Source organism: Lotus japonicus, chromosome 4 (genome assembly GCF_012489685.1).
Source record: "Lotus japonicus ecotype B-129 chromosome 4, LjGifu_v1.2".
NCBI classification, from domain to species: Eukaryota; Viridiplantae; Streptophyta; class Magnoliopsida; order Fabales; family Fabaceae; genus Lotus; species Lotus japonicus.
In genome coordinates, this window is record NC_080044.1 from 21,195,342 (window position 1) to 21,216,052 (window position 20,711).

Sequence of the window (20,711 nt, forward strand, 5' to 3'; positions counted from 1 at the left end):
GCATTTTTACAAATAACAAGCCTAGATGTTCTTTGTTTTGTAAATCAAGTTTATTCCTTGATTGGCTAAGTTAAGAATAAGAAGTTTTGAGACTTTGTTAACATTTGGGTGCAAATCTTGAGTGTTCCATGCTCAAAGTTACTTGGAAGATCATGTAAAGGATAAAGACTTGTCTTGAGTCATCTATTGTGTTAATGTTGATAAACAGAAGAAGACGAGTGAAGAAGGACTTAGAATTTGCACCCCAAGCACTAGATATGTCACCCCACTTAATAGTGGGGAAATACTTAAATGTCCCTCCGTGTTTTTTTTCTGAGATATACAATGTCGGATCGCTCCGAAAGTTAATTTTCCGGATCGTTTCATTATTAGAACAGAACACGGAGTTCACCCCCTTCACTTTCATTTTGAAACTCTCAAATTAAACTCTCGAACTGATTCAATACTTAAACTCTCGAACTGATTCGAAACTTAAAATCTCGAACTAAGGGAATCATAATCTCTGACCAAACTCTCATTTGAAACTCTCGTATTAAACTGTTGAACTGATTCGATACTTAAACTCTCGAACTGATTCGAAACTTAAAATCTGAACTAAGGGCACTTCTGACATTTTTTTAAATGGTTGGGGTGCTAGATCCTGTGGTTAGGGTGCGAATTCTAAATCCCGATCGAGTGAAGAGTTTGTGGTTGGAAAAGAAATTACACGATGACTCGTTGGCTCCATTCTTATTCCTTATTGTAGCGGAATGCTCAAATGGATTGCTTAAGCAAGTAGTTTTGGTAAGTGATTCACTGCATTTAATTTGGGGTTTGATAGTTGTATTAAAATTTTAATACTTCAGTTTGACACTTTAATTATAAGGGAATGCATGCAACCTTTCAAAATGTGGTGGTGTGCTAAAATATATACTCCGCTAGTATGAAATTGCATATGAATGGAAAGTTAATTTTCATAAGAGCAAGTTTTAAGAAATTTCTGTTGAGAACATCTTCTCACTGCAATCTTGCATTCAATGTCCTTGTCATTTATGTATCTTGGCATTTTAAACAGTGGCAATCCGAGGAGTCTCCCATTTTAAAATCCTATCTTGATTAGGATCAGTGTTTTTTTTTTGGGAATCGTTTCAAAATGTTGTCTTTGAGTTTGTAAATTATGTACTCTTTCTTCTTCTTTAGGTTTTTCCTAAGAGCATCTACATCCATCATACTCACTAAAATATCTACACATCATTTTTTCAATTTCCCATAATGCCATATCATCTATCCCATTTTACTAATTTTTTACTCAAACTCAAGTGGTTATCAAAACCGGACCGGTGATGAAACCGGTGAGGCTACCGGTTCAAGGTTCACTGGTTCAACCGTAGTTCAACCGTGGTCCAACCGGTTTTGCCGCTATAAATTAAAAAATATTATTTTTAAATAAATAGATAATATATAAGGTAATGTTGAATAAAAAAATATCCACAACTTCATATTTCAAATGAAAATTACTTTCAAAATTAAAATTAGTACACACCAAAATAGTAGGTTTAAAAGTGTAACAATACATAACATTAACAATATCTATTATCCAAAATTTCCACTCACAACAACACAAACAAACAACATTAGCAATCATCTATCAAAAAAAAAAAAATCATCATACACGGTAGTAAAATTCTGTAAGATGATTGCTTGGTTTCCCCTCCTTTCTTTTCCAATTGAATGAAGTCCTTATTTAACGTCAAAAAAAAAAAACTGCCATCCTTTGCTTCTGTGTGGTTTTGGTTTTATTAAAAGTAAAAAACCACTGATTCTCCTAAAACCAACACAAACTGATTCTCAAACACCAACAACACACGCATCTTCTTTTATAACAACGCACCAACCAATTACACCCTTGCACAGGAAACGACTTTTCTAATTTGCTTTCCCTTTGTACTTGTCTCTGCAACTTCATACCAGGGGCTCATGATGCAAGACTAAGCTAGTGGGCAATTAAAGAGGTACGGTGAAAAAGATAGCCCCACTCCTCATAAATTGAAGAGTAAAGAAAAGAAAAGAGAGAAGAGGCTTTATGATATGATGAATTTTGATCATGTTCATTCATCACCATCACCACCGTTTCTTTCAATTTAGAATGGATATGAGTGGATACTCACCAGGAACAGCAGTGGCGGCGGAAGGCGGAGCACGGCGGCGAGAGGTGCACGGCGGTGGGCGGAGATGGGTGACCAGGGTTGATGATTTTGAGCATGAAGCACAGAGGTGGAAACGTTTCTATTTTCTTTTTCTTTTTTTTTTTCTATTTACTTTCAAAATCTTCTGGTTTCCTTTTTTTTTTGAATCCAAATATTGTGCATGGGCCGAGCCCATTATGCCAAAAACCGAAAAAAAAACAAAAAAACAGAAAACCGGCAAAAACCGCCAACCGGCCGGTTTTTACCGGTTCGAACGGTTCAACGCCGGTTTAGACGGTTCACCAACGGTTTTCAACATAGGCGGTTCTGTGGGTGCTTTGGACCGGCAAGGGGTCCGGTTCCCGGTCTAACCGGTCGAACCGACCGGTCCGGTCCGGTTTTTACAACCATGAACTCAACAACTCTTAAAAGTTTATATAGTGGATCCCACCATCAACATTACATTTGTATATTTTATTATTTATCTCTATTTTAATTAATTGTAAGTGCTTGTAATAAATACAAGCTCACCTTTCAAGTCTAGTGTAGAGTATCTATTCCCACATACTCATCTTTGTCATGTTGGAATTGAATATGTACTCCAATGGTAATAGATACTCATATGAGTATGTATTTAACATTAGATACTACCATTGGAGATGCTCTAAGGGGTTTTTATAGTAAAATTTTAATGAGGCATCATTTATGTGAGACCCAAGTTTTTAAGCTTAGAATAAATTAGTGAAATCTCTTATTCACGAATAAATTCGATGTGACGTGAATTAAGAAAACTGGATAAACCTTTATTAAATGGAATAGATGGATAGAGAAGACATTTCACGAGAAGGTTAAGGATAAGATTCGAATCGGCGAAACTTATGACGCAAGTATTATTCGTTTACGCCTAGGATAAGAACTTTAGGAAACGATTAATTTAACCATTGGAACACTATAGGAATAAATTCCAAAAATCTTCAAGAGGAATATAAGAATTTCTCTTATTCCTTTCCATGACAAGCATTTCGATACGAAACCCTAGAATGTACGGAGGTCAAATTCCAATACTCGGAAGTTTGCCGAAACTAAATCACTGATAGTTCAGGAAACCTAAAATCAACCGACGATGAAGACTTTTTCTATTCGGAGCTTCAAACGAAGATTCCACACGCGTGCACCTATTTCTCTCGATGTTTCTAATCTTTCTTCAGAACGAAGTTTTCTCATCCGACATCAACTGCAAAAAGTAGTTTTTCGGGTAAAATCGATTTACACCGACTTTGGATCGTTTGATTTAATTCCAAGAAACCTGTTTATAGTTCTGGAATTCTGTCGCCAGAACCTATCTTAGAATTCACGGAGGAATGCGCAGGAAAAATCGGAATCGCGAAATTTTCATTTTTCCGCATTTTCCAAAATCTATAAATAGTAAGAAAATGAAAATTTTCACAAAATCTTCCCCATTTCTTACCCAAACCCGCGAGCACCATAGGAGGAGGAGGAAGAAAGAGCTTTTCGCCGTTTCTTGCCTGATCGCTGCACCGTTCGTTGCTACGCGTAGACCTCGAGGTATAGATGTTATTCCTTACTTCTAATCGTCAATTCTGTCGCTTTTCTCTATGTCTTTCTGTGCTCAAAGTTTTGAGCTTTTTGTAAAACTGTCCAAATAACTTGATTTTAGTGTCTAAACATATTCCCTACGTACCCAAGAGTACTTCTAGCGGATTACATTTTGCCGAATGTCGCCGAAATGTCGCCGAATTCCAATTCTGCTTGAAAAACTCATTTCTAGCCAAAGTTTCGTTCTTTCGGTTTAAAACTCTCGACTTAGCTTAGCACTAGTAGGATTAGTTGTCATAAACGTCGTTGGTAACGTCCCCATCCAATTTGTTTTTCGAAATTCCAATTTTGAAATTCTGAGCTAAAAATATTGACCAAAATACCCTCGCGACAGTTTTCGACCCGATAATTTTTCTGAGAGTTTCCCTGGCCTAGATATCGCCTAAAAATATCTAGGAATTAAATTAGATCGAAGAAAAAGTTCGGGAAGCCCTATTTTGATAATGGCCGAAACTTATATGCCATGGTACCGTGTCCAAAAATAATTTTGGGTCTGTATGGCCTGAGCTATAGCGTAGCTCTCTCCGTTGTCGAAATTTTGGCTCTGGTTTTGTGTCATTCTGAGTTCTATAGCTCGAGTTATGCACGTTTTAGCGAATAAAGTGTTTTTGTACAAAACTTGAATCGAGTCAAAACTCATCCATTCGGGAAAAGCCTTTCCATTCGTGCCTAAATGTGGTACTCTGAAGCTCCTTGAGCTTTGCCTAACGTTAGTTAGTATTGTTTCGAGTGTATCGACTTATTTTGATTGATTTTGCTTTGTTTGCTCTAAGGTTCGTTTGTGGAAACTTTAGACTTGACTGAGCAAGCTTGGGAGTGTGACTTACACTGTGATTCTGGAAGAACTAGAGGTAAGGGCAACTTACAATGCTAGCTAATGCTTTAGGCGTCGATAACTTCGACTTGCTTATTTATGTTTCTTTATCGCTTTGACTGGAGAAAATGTTTTGAGGCTTCGGCCGTGTGAAATGTAACACCCCAATTCTAAACGGTATATGTATTGCAAATATCAGTGTGATAAAAATTCTAACACTCATGGGGCATTACATAATCACTTAAAACATTATCATAATGCTCCTGTAACAGATACATAGCACATAAACTTTGAGATGAACTCATAAATAAACTTAAATGCTCTTGTGACAGTTAATTAGTCTTTGAACTAGTTCACTTTGACAAAGAGTTATGCAGCGAATCCAGTGTCTTTAAAACTTAAAGAAAACATAGTATCTTGCCCACAACTTAAAACAGAAACAACTTCTCAAATAACAACTTAATTCAAATTATAACAGAAGGAAAACAAGCGTCCATTTCCCCCCCGAGTGCTACGTATCAGAGCAAGGACTCCAACTCGAAATAAAGGCTATAGACTACTCCTCCTAATTACCTGCACGTTACCAACAAGGGTAACATTCAAACAGAAGGGGTGAGATATCGAGTATCATAAATATAAGAATGGCAATAAATATGCTAGATTAATGCCACACCACTTCTTTTTATATTCATATAGCTCAGTTACTAAAACAGTCACAAATAACGTCATCGACTCGGATATAATTCGAACACAACAATGACTATGCATATGTATGTGGTACCAACAGGGCTTCAGCCCTCATCACGAATTGCCAATTATTGGAGGCACAAGGCATAAGCCTTCATCACAAATCGCCAATACAGGCCATCACAGAGTATGCAGATGCTATGCGACTCAAAAGGACGTATACATCTAATAATCATCACTTCAACATGAGGCATTGCGCCTATATCACTACATCACTAACTGTAAGATCAAGTTTTGATCTAGTAGTACAACTCTATGTTTTGATGATTACAAGTTAACCTTTTGATATGAACAATTGTGGTACTCTAACGTGTTTTTCTGAGTGTGCTACTTGCAGGCTCTGACCTCAACTCAATCTCACACAAATCAGAAGCACTGTGTATAAAGAGCTACCCAAGCAACGCTTTCGCATTTACCATGTTCAGTATGAACAGTGGAAAAGCTTCAGAAGTTCTGAAGTTATACAAACTCTGATGTGGACTCAGTCACGTGAAGCTCTGAAGATCCAGAAAGTCTGATAACCAAGAAACACTGAAGGCTCAGATGTTCTGATGGTGTAGAAGACTCTGAAGATCCAGAAGCTGATTAGTGAAGTTCTGATGTCCAGAAGCAAGATACTCTGAAGACCATGTTCTTCCCTCTGAGTTCAGAATCAGAAGAAACAATGGTCAGAGGATCTGGGCTTTCCCTCTGACTCTGATCAACCGGCTTCACAAGTTCCAATATGAAGCATTCCCCTGATCAGAAGTCTCCTAGGTTTAAAGGTCGCGTCGCTATCCAAGTACAAAAGCATATGTACTATCCTGACGACCTACCTAACAGTCTCAGACACAGCAGAAGCTGGATTTTCCAGAACTGCCCTCCAACGGTAGCATTTCCCATGCAACGCTCAACCCTAATCCTTGGAGTATATAAAGAGGCTGAAGACTGAAAGAAGCGGCTAGAAGCATTCACATACGCGCAAGACAAATTCAAATTCTTCTAAGCTTTCTTTCATCTGAAATTCATTGAGTTTACTATTAGCTTTTTAGAAGCAAATCTCTTGTAAACAATTCTTTGATAAACAGTTTGTTTAGTTCCTTTAGGAGATCAAGGTTGATCGGATCCTAGAGAAGACTAAGAGAGTGAATCTTAGTGTGAGCTAAGTCAGTGTAATTGTTAGTCACTTGTAGGTTTCAAGTGCAGTTGTAACTCTTACCTGATTAGTGGATTGCTTTCATTCTAAGAAGGAAGAAATCACCTTAACGGGTGGACTGGAGTAGCTTGAGTGATTTATCAAGTGAACCAGGATAAAATCCTTGTGTGCTTTTCTATCTCTTATCTTTAGCACTTAAGTTCTCGAAAGATTTGTCAAAATCTTTAAGGTGGAAGTTTTATACTGAAAACGTTATTCAAACCCCCCCTTTCTACCGTTTTTCATACCTTCAATTGGTATCAGAGCGCAAGTTCTCATTACCACACCTAACAGTGTTCAGTGATCCGGGCCGGTGTGAAAAACAATGGCTGCCACCACCAGTGAAACTCAAAGAGATGGTTACAATGCAAAGCCTCCTATGTTCGACGGTCAAAGGTTCGAATATTGGAAAGATAGACTGGAAAGTTTCTTTCTGGGTTTCGATGCAGATCTCTGGGATATTATTGTGGATGGCTACGAGCGTCCAGTTGATGCAGATGGCAAGAAGATCCCAAGGTCAAAGATGACTGCAGATCAAAAGAAGCTGTACTCACAACATCACAAAGCAAGAGCAATTCTTCTAAGTGCTATTTCCTATGAAGAGTACCAGAAGATTACAGATCCTGAGTTTGCGAAAGACATTTTCGAATCTCTGAAGATGTCTCATGAAGGAAACAAGAAAGTCAAAGAATCAAAGGCATTGTCTTTGATCCAAAAATATGAATCCTTCATCATGGAGCCAAATGAGTCCATTGAAGAAATGTTCTCCAGATTTCAGCTGCTTGTAGCTGGCATACGACCTCTCAACAAGAGCTACACAACAAAAGATCATGTCATAAGGGTCATCAGGTGTCTTCCTGAAAGTTGGATGCCTTTAGTGACTTCAATAGAGCTCACGAGAGACGTTGAGAATATGAGTTTAGAAGAACTCATCAGCATTTTGAAATGCCATGAGCTGAAACGCTCAGAGATGCAAGATCTAAGGAAAAAGTCCATAGCCTTGAAATCTAAATCTGAAAAGGCTAAGGTTGAGAAGTCAAAAGCTCTTCAAGCTGAAGAAGAGGAATCTGAAGAAGCATCAGAAGATTCTGATGAAGATGAGCTGACTCTGATCTCCAAGAGACTCAACCGCATCTGGAAGCACAGGCAGAGCAAGTTTAAAGGCTCTGGAAAGGCAAAAGGAAAGTATGAGTCCTCAGGCCAGAAGAAGTCTTCAATTAAGGAAGTCACATGTTTTGAGTGCAAAGAATCTGGGCACTACAAAAGTGATTGTCCAAAGTTGAAGAAGGACAAGAAGCCAAAGAAGCACTTCAAGACGAAGAAGAGTCTGATGGTGACATTTGATGAATCAGAGTCAGAGGATGTTGACTCTGATGGTGAAGTCCAAGGACTCATGGCGATTGTCAAAGACAAGGAAGCAGAGTCAAAGAGAGTTGTTGACTCTGACTCATAATCAGAAGGAGATCCTAACTCAGACGATGAAAATGAGGTATTCGCTTCTTTCTCTACCTCTGAACTGAAACATGCATTGTCTGATATTATGGATAAGTATAACTCCTTATTGTCTAAGCATAAGAAGCTGAAAAGGAACTTATCTGCTGTTTCCAAGACTCCTTCTGAAATGAGAAAATTATTTCTGATTTGAAAAATAATAATCATGCCTTGATCAATTCTAACTCTGTGCTTAAGAACCAGATTGCTAAGTTAGAAGAAATTGTTGCCTGTGATGCCTCTGATTGTAGAAATGAATCTAAGTATGAAAAGTCTTTTCAAAGATTCCTAGCTAAAAGCGTGGATAGAAGCTTAATGGCTTCAATGATCTATGGCGTAAGCAGAAATGGAATGCATGGCATTGGCTATTCTAAACCAATTAGAAATGAGTCCTCTGTGTCTAAAGCTAAATCCTTGTATGAATGCTTTGTTCCCTCTGGTACCATATTGCCTGATCCTGTACCTGCTAAAGTTGCTAAAAACCCTCTTAAAAAGGGATCTTTCTTTATGACTAAATATCATGCAAATATTCCTTTAAAATATCATGTTGAGACACCCAAGGTGATCAGAACCTCTGGGGTAACTAACAAGAGAGGACCCAGAAAGTGGGTACCTAAGGACAAGATTATCTATGTTGCAGATATCCTTGATAGCTCCACTGAAACACCAATCATGGTATCTGGACAGTGGATGCTCGCGTCACATGACGGGAGAAAGGCGTATGTTCCGAGAGCTGAAACTTAAGCCTGGAGGCGAAGTTGGCTTTGGAGGAAATGAAAAGGGTAAAATTGTTGGTACTGGTACTATTTGTGTAGATAGTAGTCCATGCATTGATAATGTGTTATTGGTAGACGGCTTAACACATAACTTATTGTCTATAAGTCAATTAGCTGACAAGGGTTATGATGTTATATTCAATCAAAAGTCCTGCCGGGCTGTAAGTCAAATCGATGGCTCTGTTCTGTTTAACAGCAAGAGGAAGAACAACATTTATAAGATCAGATTATCTGAGTTGGAGGCTCAGAATGTGAAGTGCCTTCTGTCTGTTAATGAAGAGCAGTGGGTATGGCATAGACGGTTAGGGCATGCCAGTATGAGAAAGATTTCTCAGCTGAGCAAGCTAAACCTTGTCAGGGGCTTACCCAATCTGAAGTTCGCTTCAGACGCTCTTTGTGAAGCATGTCAGAAAGGCAAATTCACAAAAGTCCCTTTCAAGGCAAAGAATGTTGTCTCAACCTCAAGGCCGTTAGAACTTCTGCATATCGACCTTTTTGGACCAGTGAAAACTGAGTCTATAGGTGGCAAGAGATATGGGATGGTTATCGTTGATGACTATAGCCGCTGGACATGGGTAAAGTTTCTAACCCGCAAGGATGAGTCTCATGCTGTGTTCTCTACCTTCATTGCTCAAGTGCAAAACGAGAAGGCTTGTAGGATTGTGCGTGTCAGAAGCGACCATGGTGGAGAGTTTGAGAATGACAAGTTTGAGAGTCTGTTTGATTCCTATGGAATTGCACATGATTTCTCTTGTCCCAGAACTCCTCAACAAAACGGTGTTGTTGAGAGGAAGAACAGAACTCTTCAGGAGATGGCTAGAACCATGCTCCAAGAAACTGGCATGGCTAAGCACTTTTGGGCAGAGGCAGTAAATACAGCATGTTACATTCATAACAGAATCTCTGTGAGACCAATTCTGAATAAGACTCCTTATGAATTGTGGAAGAACATAAAACCCAACATTTCTTATTTTCATCCTTTTGGCTGTGTTTGTTATGTTCTCAATACTAAGGATAGATTGCATAAATTTGATGCTAAGTCTTCTAAGTGTCTATTGCTCGGTTACTCTGAGAGATCTAAAGGTTTTAGATTTTATAATACTGATGCTAAGACTATTGAAGAATCTATTCATGTTAGATTTGACGATAAGCTTGACTCTGACCAGTCAAAGCTAGTTGAAAAGTTTGCAGATTTAAGCATTAATGTTTCTGACAAAGGCAAAGCTCCAGAGGAAGTTGAGCCAGATGAAGATGAACCAGAGGAAGAAGCTGGTCCCTCTAACTCACAAACTCTGAAGAAGAGCAGAATCACTGCAGCTCACCCTAAGGAATTGATTCTGGGCAACAAAGACGAACCAGTCAGAACCAGATCTGCCTTCAGACCCTCTGAAGAGACCTTGCTCAGTCTGAAAGGATTGGTGTCCTTAATTGAACCCAAGTCCATAGATGAAGCTCTTCAGGACAAGGATTGGATTCTGGCCATGGAAGAAGAATTGAATCAATTTTCCAAGAACGATGTTTGGAGCTTAGTGAAGAAACCTGAGAGTGTCCATGTTATTGGAACGAAATGGGTATTCAGAAACAAGCTGAATGAGAAAGGAGATGTAGTCAGAAACAAGGCAAGGCTAGTTGCTCAAGGCTACAGCCAGCAGGAAGGAATAGACTACACTGAAACATTTGCTCCAGTAGCAAGACTGGAGGCAATCAGACTGTTTATCTCTTTCTCAGTAAATCACAACATAGTTCTACATCAGATGGACGTAAAGAGTGCCTTCCTAAATGGTTATATCTCAGAGGAAGTTTATGTTCATCAACCCCCAGGTTTTGAAGATGAGAAGAAACCAGACCATGTGTTCAAATTGAAGAAATCACTCTACGGTCTGAAGCAAGCTCCCAGAGCATGGTATGAGAGACTTAGCTCATTCCTTCTGGAGAATGAGTTTGTAAGGGGTAAAGTAGATACAACTCTTTTTTGCAAGACTTATAAAGATGATATCTTAATTGTGCAAATTTATGTTGATGATATTATATTTGGTTCTGCTAATCAATCTCTATGCAAAGAATTTTCTGAGATGATGCAGGCTGAATTTGAGATGAGTATGATGGGAGAATTAAAGTACTTTCTGGGAATACAAGTTGATCAAACACCAGAAGGAACATATATCCATCAGAGCAAGTACACTAAAGAACTTCTGAAGAAGTTCAATATGCTGGAATCTACAGTGGCCAAGACTCCAATGCATCCTACATGCATTCTGGAGAAAGAAGATAAAAGTGGTAAAGTATGTCAGAAGCTCTATCGTGGCATGATAGGTTCACTTCTATACTTAACTGCATCTAGGCCAGACATACTATTTAGTGTTCATTTATGTGCTCGTTTCCAATCAGATCCAAGGGAAACCCACTTAACTGCTGTTAAGAGGATCCTAAGGTATCTGAAAGGCACCACTAACCTTGGCTTGATGTATAAGAAAACATCAGAGTATAAGCTTTCAGGTTACTGTGATGCTGATTATGCTGGAGACAGAACAGAGAGGAAAAGTACTTCCGGAAATTGTTAATTTCTGGGAAGCAATCTAGTCTCATGGGCAAGCAAGAGGCAATCAACCATTGCACTATCAACTGCAGAGGCAGAATATATCTCAGCAGCAATATGCAGCACTCAGATGCTCTGGATGAAACATCAGCTGGAGGATTATCAGATCCTTGAGAGCAATATCCCAATCTATTGTGATAACACTGCTGCAATCTCATTGAGTAAGAATCCTATCCTGCATTCAAGGGCAAAGCACATTGAGGTAAAGTATCACTTTATTAGAGATTATGTACAGAAGGGCGTACTTCTTCTGAAGTTTGTTGATACTGACCATCAATGGGCAGATATCTTTACAAAGCCCTTAGCAGAGGATAGATTTAATTTTATTATGAAAAATCTAAACATGGACTTTTGTCCAGAGTGAATGGAGGATCCCTCCTAAGTCTAGAATGGAGGATCCCTCCTCATTCTTCTGCACTCATGGCGCTGCTCTGACCTATCCTTCTCCAGACGCTCCAGTGCATGCCGGATGTTGTTGAGCCTGTCCTTTAGCTCATTCCTCTCCAGAATCTCTTCTGCGGTCTTGAGCTTCTCTTCCAAACTCTCTTTTTCTTCCAGCAGCTTGAGTTCAAGCCGGCTGAGTTCTTGCACCTCCTCCACGAAGGCAAGAAATTCCCTCAGGTCTCTCTTCACCTCTGGACGCAGGTCCTCTTCCAGCAGTGTCCGTGTCAGCTCCGCGATGGTCGTTGTACCCTCTGGATGCCTGATGTTAAGGAACAAGTCCTCCTCAAAGGCCTTCTTCCTCAGCTCTTCTAGTGCTACGATGTATGATGCCATTTTCTTACTGAAACTTGTTCGAGGTGTGAAGCTTACCTTTCTCTCCAACACTTTATATAGGCTTCACTTTCTCTCTGAAAGTTAATGCTCCTACGGTTTCTCGAGATTAAGTTCTTGGTAACTGACCCTTCTCTTTACTCACTTGACCGGTGGTAAACGTTCTTCTCTTGCATTAACTCTTCTATTTAATTCGCCTAACTCAGATTCTTGCCTCATTTTCTTTTCCTTTAAACTTAGACCTTCTCTAAGGGGGAGTACCTTGTACTTCAAGCTAAGTTTTTCACACCCCAAGCTTTTTGCTTATGACAAAAAGGGGGAGTAAACCCAGTTTTTGATGTGTAAGATGTGTTAGTGTGATTTATTTTTTCTTTTGGAGAATTTAAGAGTTCCACCTTCATGACCATAGATGTGTCACTGGGCAAATACAAGGAATACATTTCACTTCTTCTGAAGTGATTATAAGTTGACTCTGTTAACCAAGACTCTGATACCCCGTCCGTGACTCTGATTACTTATGCGCTCTGATTACTCGATTTTCATCTATGTCATAAGTTTTTCTCTCTGAACTCTTATATCATTTAGCTCAGAATCTAGACTTTACTAACGTTTTCATCAAGTATTAGATTCAGGGGGAGCTAAGCTCAGAATCAAGCAGTGACTTGAATTCAGAATGAGCAAGATAAACTATTCACATCAGGATAAGTCTTATTCTATATCTCTAAACTCTGAGCGAATTCAGTTTAATTTTTAAGAATTGTTCATCAAAAATCTTAGTTTTGTCATCATCAAAAAGGGGGAGATTGTAAGATCAAGTTTTGATCTAGTAGTACAACTCTATGTTTTGATGATTACAAGTTAACCTTTTGATATGAACAATTGTGGTACTCTAACGTGTTTTTCTGAGTGTGCTACTTGCAGGCTCTGACCTCAACTCAATCTCACACAAATCAGAAGCACTGTGTATAAAGAGCTACCCAAGCAACGCTTTCGCATTCACCATGTTCAGTATGAACAGTGGAAAAGCTTCAGAAGTTCTGAAGTTATACAAACTCTGATGTGGACTCAGTCACGAGAAGCTCTGAAGATCCAGAAAGTCTGATAACCAAGAAACACTGAAGGCTCAGATGTTCTGATGGTGTAGAAGACTCTGAAGATCCAGAAGCTGATTAGTGAAGTTCTGATGTCCAGAAGCAAGATACTCTGAAGACCATGTTCTTCCCTCTGAGTTCAGAATCAGAAGAAACAATGGTCAGAGGATCTGGGCTTTCCCTCTGACTCTGATCAACCGGCTTCACAAGTTCCAATATGAAGCATTCCCCTGATCAGAAGTCTCCTAGGTTTAAAGGTCGCGTCGCTATCCAAGTACAAAAGCATATGTACTATCCTGACGACCTACCTAACAGTCTCAGACACAGCAGAAGCTGGATTTTCCAGAACTGCCCTCCAACGGTAGCATTTCCCATGCAACGCTCAACCCTAATCCTTGGAGTATATAAAGAGGCTGAAGACTGAAAGAAGCGGCTAGAAGCATTCACATACGCGCAAGACAAATTCAAATTCTTCTAAGCTTTCTTTCATCTGAAATTCATTGAGTTTACTATTAGCTTTTTAGAAGCAAATCTCTTGTAAACAATTCTTTGATAAACAGTTTGTTTAGTTCCTTTAGGAGATCAAGGTTGATCGGATCCTAGAGAAGACTAAGAGAGTGAATCTTAGTGTGAGCTAAGTCAGTGTAATTGTTAGTCACTTGTAGGTTTCAAGTGCAGTTGTAACTCTTACCTGATTAGTGGATTGCCTTCATTCTAAGAAGGAAGAAATCACCTTAACGGGTGGACTGGAGTAGCTTGAGTGATTTATCAAGTGAACCAGGATAAAATCCTTGTGTGCTTTTCTATCTCTTATCTTTAGCACTTAAGTTCTCGAAAGATTTGTCAAAATCTTTAAGGTGGAAGTTTTATACTGAAAACGTTATTCAAACCCCCCCTTTCTACCGTTTTTCATACCTTCACTAACATCGCTTAAAACAACACAATTCAGCACACATGCATTTTTATCAACTATACAATTACCCTGACATCTTAGGCAATTTTGGCACCAAATCAATGAAACAACTCACTTAAGCATGCAATCATGGAAGAAGCTATCACATATGGTAAATAAATTATGGATTTCATGCTAAAGGTGTTCAGCCACATGCATCATCCTCATAGCTAATACATGGAACATAAAGACACTAACTTTCATACAACATGTAAGCTAAATCTAATTATATTTCCAAAACAATCAGAATTTCCGTAATCTGGAAAAACAGCAGGAACACCAGCCACTAAAAGCGGTCTCCTGAATTCGTTACTGAACCAAAAATCATGTATTTTATATGCCTAGAAAGCTAACTTAAAGTCCTACGATTTCTTAGTTGATCACATCTTCATTTGAGCACTCTAACTGGGCGAAAACAGGTCTCGAAGTGTACTGTCCAGCCCAAGAAATTTTGGACAGCAGCACAGCATTATCAAATCCGTGCATAAATCATATAGCAGTTCAGGAATTACGCTCACAGCAGAAACATATTTCAGTAGAGATAACCTACAGGATTCGTTACTTGTTCAAAAATTACAAATGACCTCAATTTGAAAAGCTAACAGAAAACTCTACCTCTTTCTAGTTCATCAAAGAATTTTCTGGGCACATTAACAAGGTGAAAAATCACGTTGAAGTTCACTGGCAGAGATAGCAGATACAGAGCGCAGAAAAACATGGTTTACTAAACTGAACTTACAGACCTCGTCTCTCAACCAAAAATTATGTACCATATCACTCCAGAAAGCTCTTTCAAAGGCCTACACTTTCTCAGTTCAACGCAACATTATTCGAGCACTCTAAACAGGCTCTAAAAGGCTTCGAAAGTCACGGTTCATACCAGGAAAATGACCAGTCCGTTTTATGTTCCAAAATAAGTGATTAAAGTTGTTTCTCATCAAACAAGACACAAAACCTAACAAGCATGCTACCTAACAGTCCTTATGTGCGTGATCATAAAGAAAATCAAAAGGGAACCTCAACCCAAAACTTCTAGCATACTATGGTTCTGCCCTCACCCCGTTCAATCACACAAAAGAAAATCCCAAAATCAATGGATTTCAAATCAGATTTCCAGAACATCATTAACAGTAACAATTCTACATCTCCCAAATCCCTAATATCATTCACCATAATTCCATTAGAAACTCAAAATCCCACCCTTACCTTTGGATTGAGTGCAGCTCCCCGTTCCCGATCGAATTCTCCGAAGCCGATCCGCTCTCCCTCTCTTCCTGCTACTTCACGCACAGCCTTCTTCTTTTTTTTTCCTCCTTCTTTCACGCGTCCTCTTCTTTCTTATTTTTTTTTCTTTAGCTGCTTCCCCATCCTTATTAAACCATCTAAACCTAATTCCTCAAGGGCTAAACTAAAAATCCTAAAATCTCTCCTAGTCCTTGTCTCTATTTTTAATCCTAACTTTCACCCCCTAGCTCTCTTCCATTTCATAAAACACACTCAGCATCACAAAAAAATTATTTTATTTCATTAAAGTATTAATATATCACCTATTAAACCACCATACAATATAATCTTAATTAAAATAAAATACCAACATTATTTTAATTAAAAACGGGGTGTTACAACTCTCCCCCACTTAAGAATTTTCGCCCTCGAAAATTTCCTTAAACGAACAATTCGGGGTAGGACTCTCTCATCTGACTCTCAAGCTCCAATGAAATAAAGAATGCATCACACCCATAATAATAATGGCAATCAAAGATGTGCCATTAATAAAGCACGTACTTCGAATTAGTCTATCCTCAGCAGTAGTCTCAGCACCAGATAAAGCAAACACCTTCCCCCTTGCAGGATCCTTCTTGGGTTTGTCACAATTAGTACTGATGTGACCTTGCTCTCCACATCTGTAGCATGCCACAGTTTTACCTTCTAGGCACTCAAAGGATTTGTGGCCCAGCTTGCCACACTTAAATCATGTTGCTTATGAATTGGGACATTCAGGAGAACGATGTCCTTCAACACCACACTTGTAGCACCTAACCAGATTAGGAGCTCCTCCCCCACTCGGCTTCTTGTCATTACCAGCTTCTTGTTTACCGTTATCAACAGGATTCCCATACGGTTTCCCTCTGAATTGCCCCTTTTCTTTCTTCTCTTTCAAAGACTTGTAGTGAGCAGCACTTTCCCTGCTATCCTCATCATATATCCTACTCCTGTTAACCAGGTCAGAAAATCGGATAATCTGTTGATATCCCACAACCATCTTGATCTCAGGTCTCAAACCATTCACAAACTTGTTACACTTAGATCTCTCAGCTTCGGCAATATTGTAGTGGGGACAAAACTTAATCAATTCCTCAAACTTTGTAGCATACTCCGCCACGGTTCCATTACCCTGCTTGAGTTCAAGAAACTCAATTTCCTTCTTTCCACGCACATCTTCTGGATAGTACTTCTCCAGAAATGCACCCTTGAAAAGATCCCAAGTAATCTCCATCCCATCACCTTCAAACCTCTGAACAGTGTTGTCCCACCAATCTTCAGCTTCTTTCTCAAGCATATGGGTGCCAAACTGCACCTTCTGCGCGTCAGTACAATTCATGACTCGAAAGATCTTCTCAATTGCTTTCAGCCATGCCTGTGCTTTGTCAGGGTCGTATGCTCCTTCAAAGGTTGGCGGATTGTTCCTCTGAAACTTTCCCAAAGCACGGAATTCATCCTGATTATGGTTCCCAAGGTTCGCTTGCTGACCTTGCCCAATGGCGCCAACCAACATTGCCAATGCCTCAGCGATAGCTTCATCATTCCTTCCGGCAACCATTTTCCTGAATCTCCAAACAGCCAACAACTCTTATCAAACAACAGTTCGATAGTGCTACTTACACATATCGAGTATCAGTAAGTATTAGAATATATATTATACTAAAAACTTGGTCACTGACCAACCATTGCTCTGATACCACTAATGTAACACCCCAATTCTAAACGGTATATGTATTGTAAATATCAGAGTGATAAAAATTCTAACACTCATGGGGCATTACATAATCACTTAAAACATTATCATAATGCTCCTGTAACAGATACATAGCACATAAACTTTGAGATGAACTCATAAATAAACTTAAATGCTCTTGTGACAGTTAATTAGTCTTTGAACTAGTTCACTTTGACAAATAGTTATGCAGCGAATCCAGTGTCTTTAAAACTTAAAGAAAACATAGTATCTTGCCCACAACTTAAAACAGAAACAACTTCTCAAATAACAACTTAATTCAAATTATAATAGAAGGAAAACAAGCGTCCATTTCCCCCCCGAGTGCTACGTATCAGAGCAAGGACTCCAACTCGAAATAAAGGCTATAGACTACTCCTCCTAATTACCTGCACGTTACCAACAAGGGTAACATTCAAACAGAAGGGGTGAGATATCGAGTATCATAAATATAAGAATGGCAATAAATATGCTAGATTAATGTCACACCACTTCTTTTTATATTCATATAGCTCAGTTACTAAAACAGTCACAAATAACGTCATCGACTCGGATACAATTCGAACACAACAATGACTATGCATATGTATGTGGTACCAACAGGGCTTCAGCCCTCATCACGAATTGCCAATTATTGGAGGCACAAGGCATAAGCCTTCATCACAAATCGCCAATACATGCCATCACAGAGTATGCAGATGCTATGCGACTCAAAAGGACGTATACATCTCATAATCATCACTTCAACATGAGGCATTGCGCCTATATCACTACATCACTAACATCGCTTAAAACAACACAATTCAGCACACATGCATTTTTATCAACTATACAATTACCCTGACATCTTAGGCAATTTTGGCACCAAATCAATGAAACAACTCACTTAAGCATGCAATCATGGAAGAAGCTATCACATATGGTAAATAAATTATGGATTTCATGCTAAAGGTGTTCAGCCACATGCATCATCCTCATAGCTAATACATGGAACATAAAGTCACTAACTTTCATACAACATGTAAGCTAAATCTAATTATATTTCCAAAACAATCAGAATTTCCGTAATCTGGAAAAACAGCAGGAACACCAGCCACTAAAAGCGGTCTCCTGAATTCGTTACTGAACCAAAAATCATGTATTTTATATGCCTAGAAAGCTAACTTAAAGTCCTACAATTTCTTAGTTGATCACATCTTCATTTGAGCACTCTAACTGGGCGAAAACAGGTCTCGAAGTGTACTGTCCAGCCCAGGAAATTTTGGACAGCAGCACAGCATCATCAAATCCGTGCATAAATCATATAGCAGTTCAGGAATTACGCTCACAGCAGAAACATATTTCAGTAGAGATAACCTACAGGATTCGTTACTTGTTCAAAAATTACAAATGACCTCAATTTGAAAAGCTAACAGAAAACTCTACCTCTTTCTAGTTCATCAAAGAATTTTCTGGGCACATTAACAAGGTGAAAAATCACGTTGAAGTTCACTGGCAGAGATAGCAGATACAGAGCGCAGAAAAACATGGTTTACTAAACTGAACTTACAGACCTCGTCTCTCAACCAAAAATTATGTACCATATCATTCCAGAAAGCTCTTTCAAAGGCCTACACTTTCTCAGTTCAACGCAACATTATTCGAGCACTCTAAACAGGCTCTAAAAGGCTTCGAAAGTCACGGTTCATACCAGGAAAATGACCAGTCCGTTTTATGTTCCAAAATAAGTGATTAAAGTTGTTTCTCATCAAACAAGACACAAAACCTAACAAGCATGCTACCTAACAGTCCTTATGTGCGTGATCATAAAGAAAATCAAAAGGGAACCTCAACCCAAAACTCCTAGAATACTATGGTTCTGCCCTCACCCCGTTCAATCACACAAAAGAAAATCCCAAAATCAATGGATTTCAAATCAGATTTCCAGAACATCATTAACAGAAACAATTCTACATCTCCCAAATCCGTAATATCATTCACCATAATTCCATTAGAAACTCAAAATCCCACCCTTACCTTTGGATTGAGTGCAGCTCCCCGTTCCCGATCGAATTCTCCGAAGCCGATCCGCTCTCCCTCTCTTCCTTCTACTTCACGCACAACCTTCTTTTTTTTTTCTCCTTCTTTCACGCGTCCTCTTCTTTCTTATTTTTTTTTTCTTTAGCTGCTTCCCCATCCTTATTAAACCATCTAAACCTAATTCCTCAAGGGCTAAACTAAAAATCCTAAAATCTCTCCTAGTCCTTGTCTCTATTTTTAATCCTAACTTTCACCCCTAGCTCTCTTCCATTTCATAAAACACACTCAGCATCACAAAAAAATTATTTTTTTTCATTAAAGTATTAATATATCACCTATTAAACCACCATACAATATAATCTTAATTAAAATAAAATACCAACATTATTTTAATTAAAAACGGGGTGTTACATGAAACTAATATGAGACGTGTGTCTCCGTTTTCTGAGAGGCTTCGGCCGTTTACTGGTTTCTGTCTTACTGCTTCCTAGTGGATAGGACAGGGTTATGTTTTACCGCAACTACTTGATTCACATGCCATACTTGCTAAGTGGTTAAATGGTTAATCTTAGGCTATGTGATTACTTGTGCACATTATTCTGGAACATGCAATTATTATTGGAATATGCTGACCATATGGTGCAATTTATATCGTTTATTCGTGGACTACCAAAATGTGAGGAATAACGGTTAGTTATGCCCCGTTGGTGGCAAATTCTTAAGGGTTTATCTCGACAAGACGAACTGAGGTTCAGACTCTTGTCTTCTTTTGTGGTTTCAAGACCTTCTCATGGGATTTTGGGGATATCGGGATCTTTTGAACTTATAGTTTTGGAAAGAAAATATTTTCATGAGAAATTTCATAATGCTTTAAACAACATTCAAACTCTTTTAATTAAATGTTAAGGATCTCAAATGAACTTCTAGGATTTGGATATTAGTTTTGGAAAATGAGAAGTGTCGCCGAATCGAAGTTTTGGGGAAGCTCAAAAGTTTCTGAGTATGCTTATACTTTTCCGCTCGATGAGCAGTTTATTTATTTGACTATCTAAAGGATAAGTCAGGGAACTATAAGTTTCCAAGTACAATGTTACTCTTCGCTCGCTGAGCAGTTTTGACCATCGAATTAGATGAGTCGGAAGACTCGAGAAGTTATCATGAGTGATTGCACTCCTTTTATAGTTATCTGCCTCTTGTCGCAGAATCGATATATACCTTCGGGTACAGTATATGCCTTCGGGTACAGTATATGTATTCGGGTACAGTATATGCCTTCGGGTACAGTATATGCCTTCGGGTACAGTATATACCTTCAGGTACAGTATATGCCTCCGGGTACAGTATATACCTTCGGGTACAGCATATGCCTTCGGGTAACTCGGGCATTCGATGGGGGATATAATCGACCGTATGGTTAGGATCGACCTGTTGATGTCAGGCATAGCGGAGGGAAAAGTTGACCCACAGGGTTAGGACTGATCCGGCTATGTTAAGGTTGTA

At 38.9% G+C, this 20,711-nt stretch overlaps 1 protein-coding gene across 3 annotated transcripts; it reads right to left on the reverse strand.

The window, feature by feature from the left end:
* Window positions 1–4,825: 4,825 nt before the first annotated feature.
* On the reverse strand, window positions 4,826–19,288 carry LOC130709896 (uncharacterized). Of its 3 annotated transcripts, none has more exons than XM_057559026.1 (3): window positions 19,209–19,288; window positions 15,404–17,581; window positions 4,826–5,169 (listed from the first exon to the last, which is right to left on the reverse strand). In XM_057559026.1, the coding sequence occupies exon 2, from the start codon at window positions 17,016–17,018 to the stop codon at window positions 16,179–16,181; it is 840 nt and encodes a 279-aa protein (XP_057415009.1). In that variant the 5' UTR covers window positions 17,019–17,581; window positions 19,209–19,288; the 3' UTR covers window positions 4,826–5,169; window positions 15,404–16,178. The 3 variants fall into 3 exon arrangements, with proteins under 3 accessions (XP_057415009.1, XP_057415010.1, XP_057415007.1); XM_057559027.1 differs by lacking the exon at window positions 19,209–19,288 and adding an exon at window positions 18,746–19,147; XM_057559024.1 differs by lacking the exon at window positions 19,209–19,288 and adding an exon at window positions 18,618–19,136.
* Window positions 19,289–20,711: the final 1,423 nt, after the last annotated feature.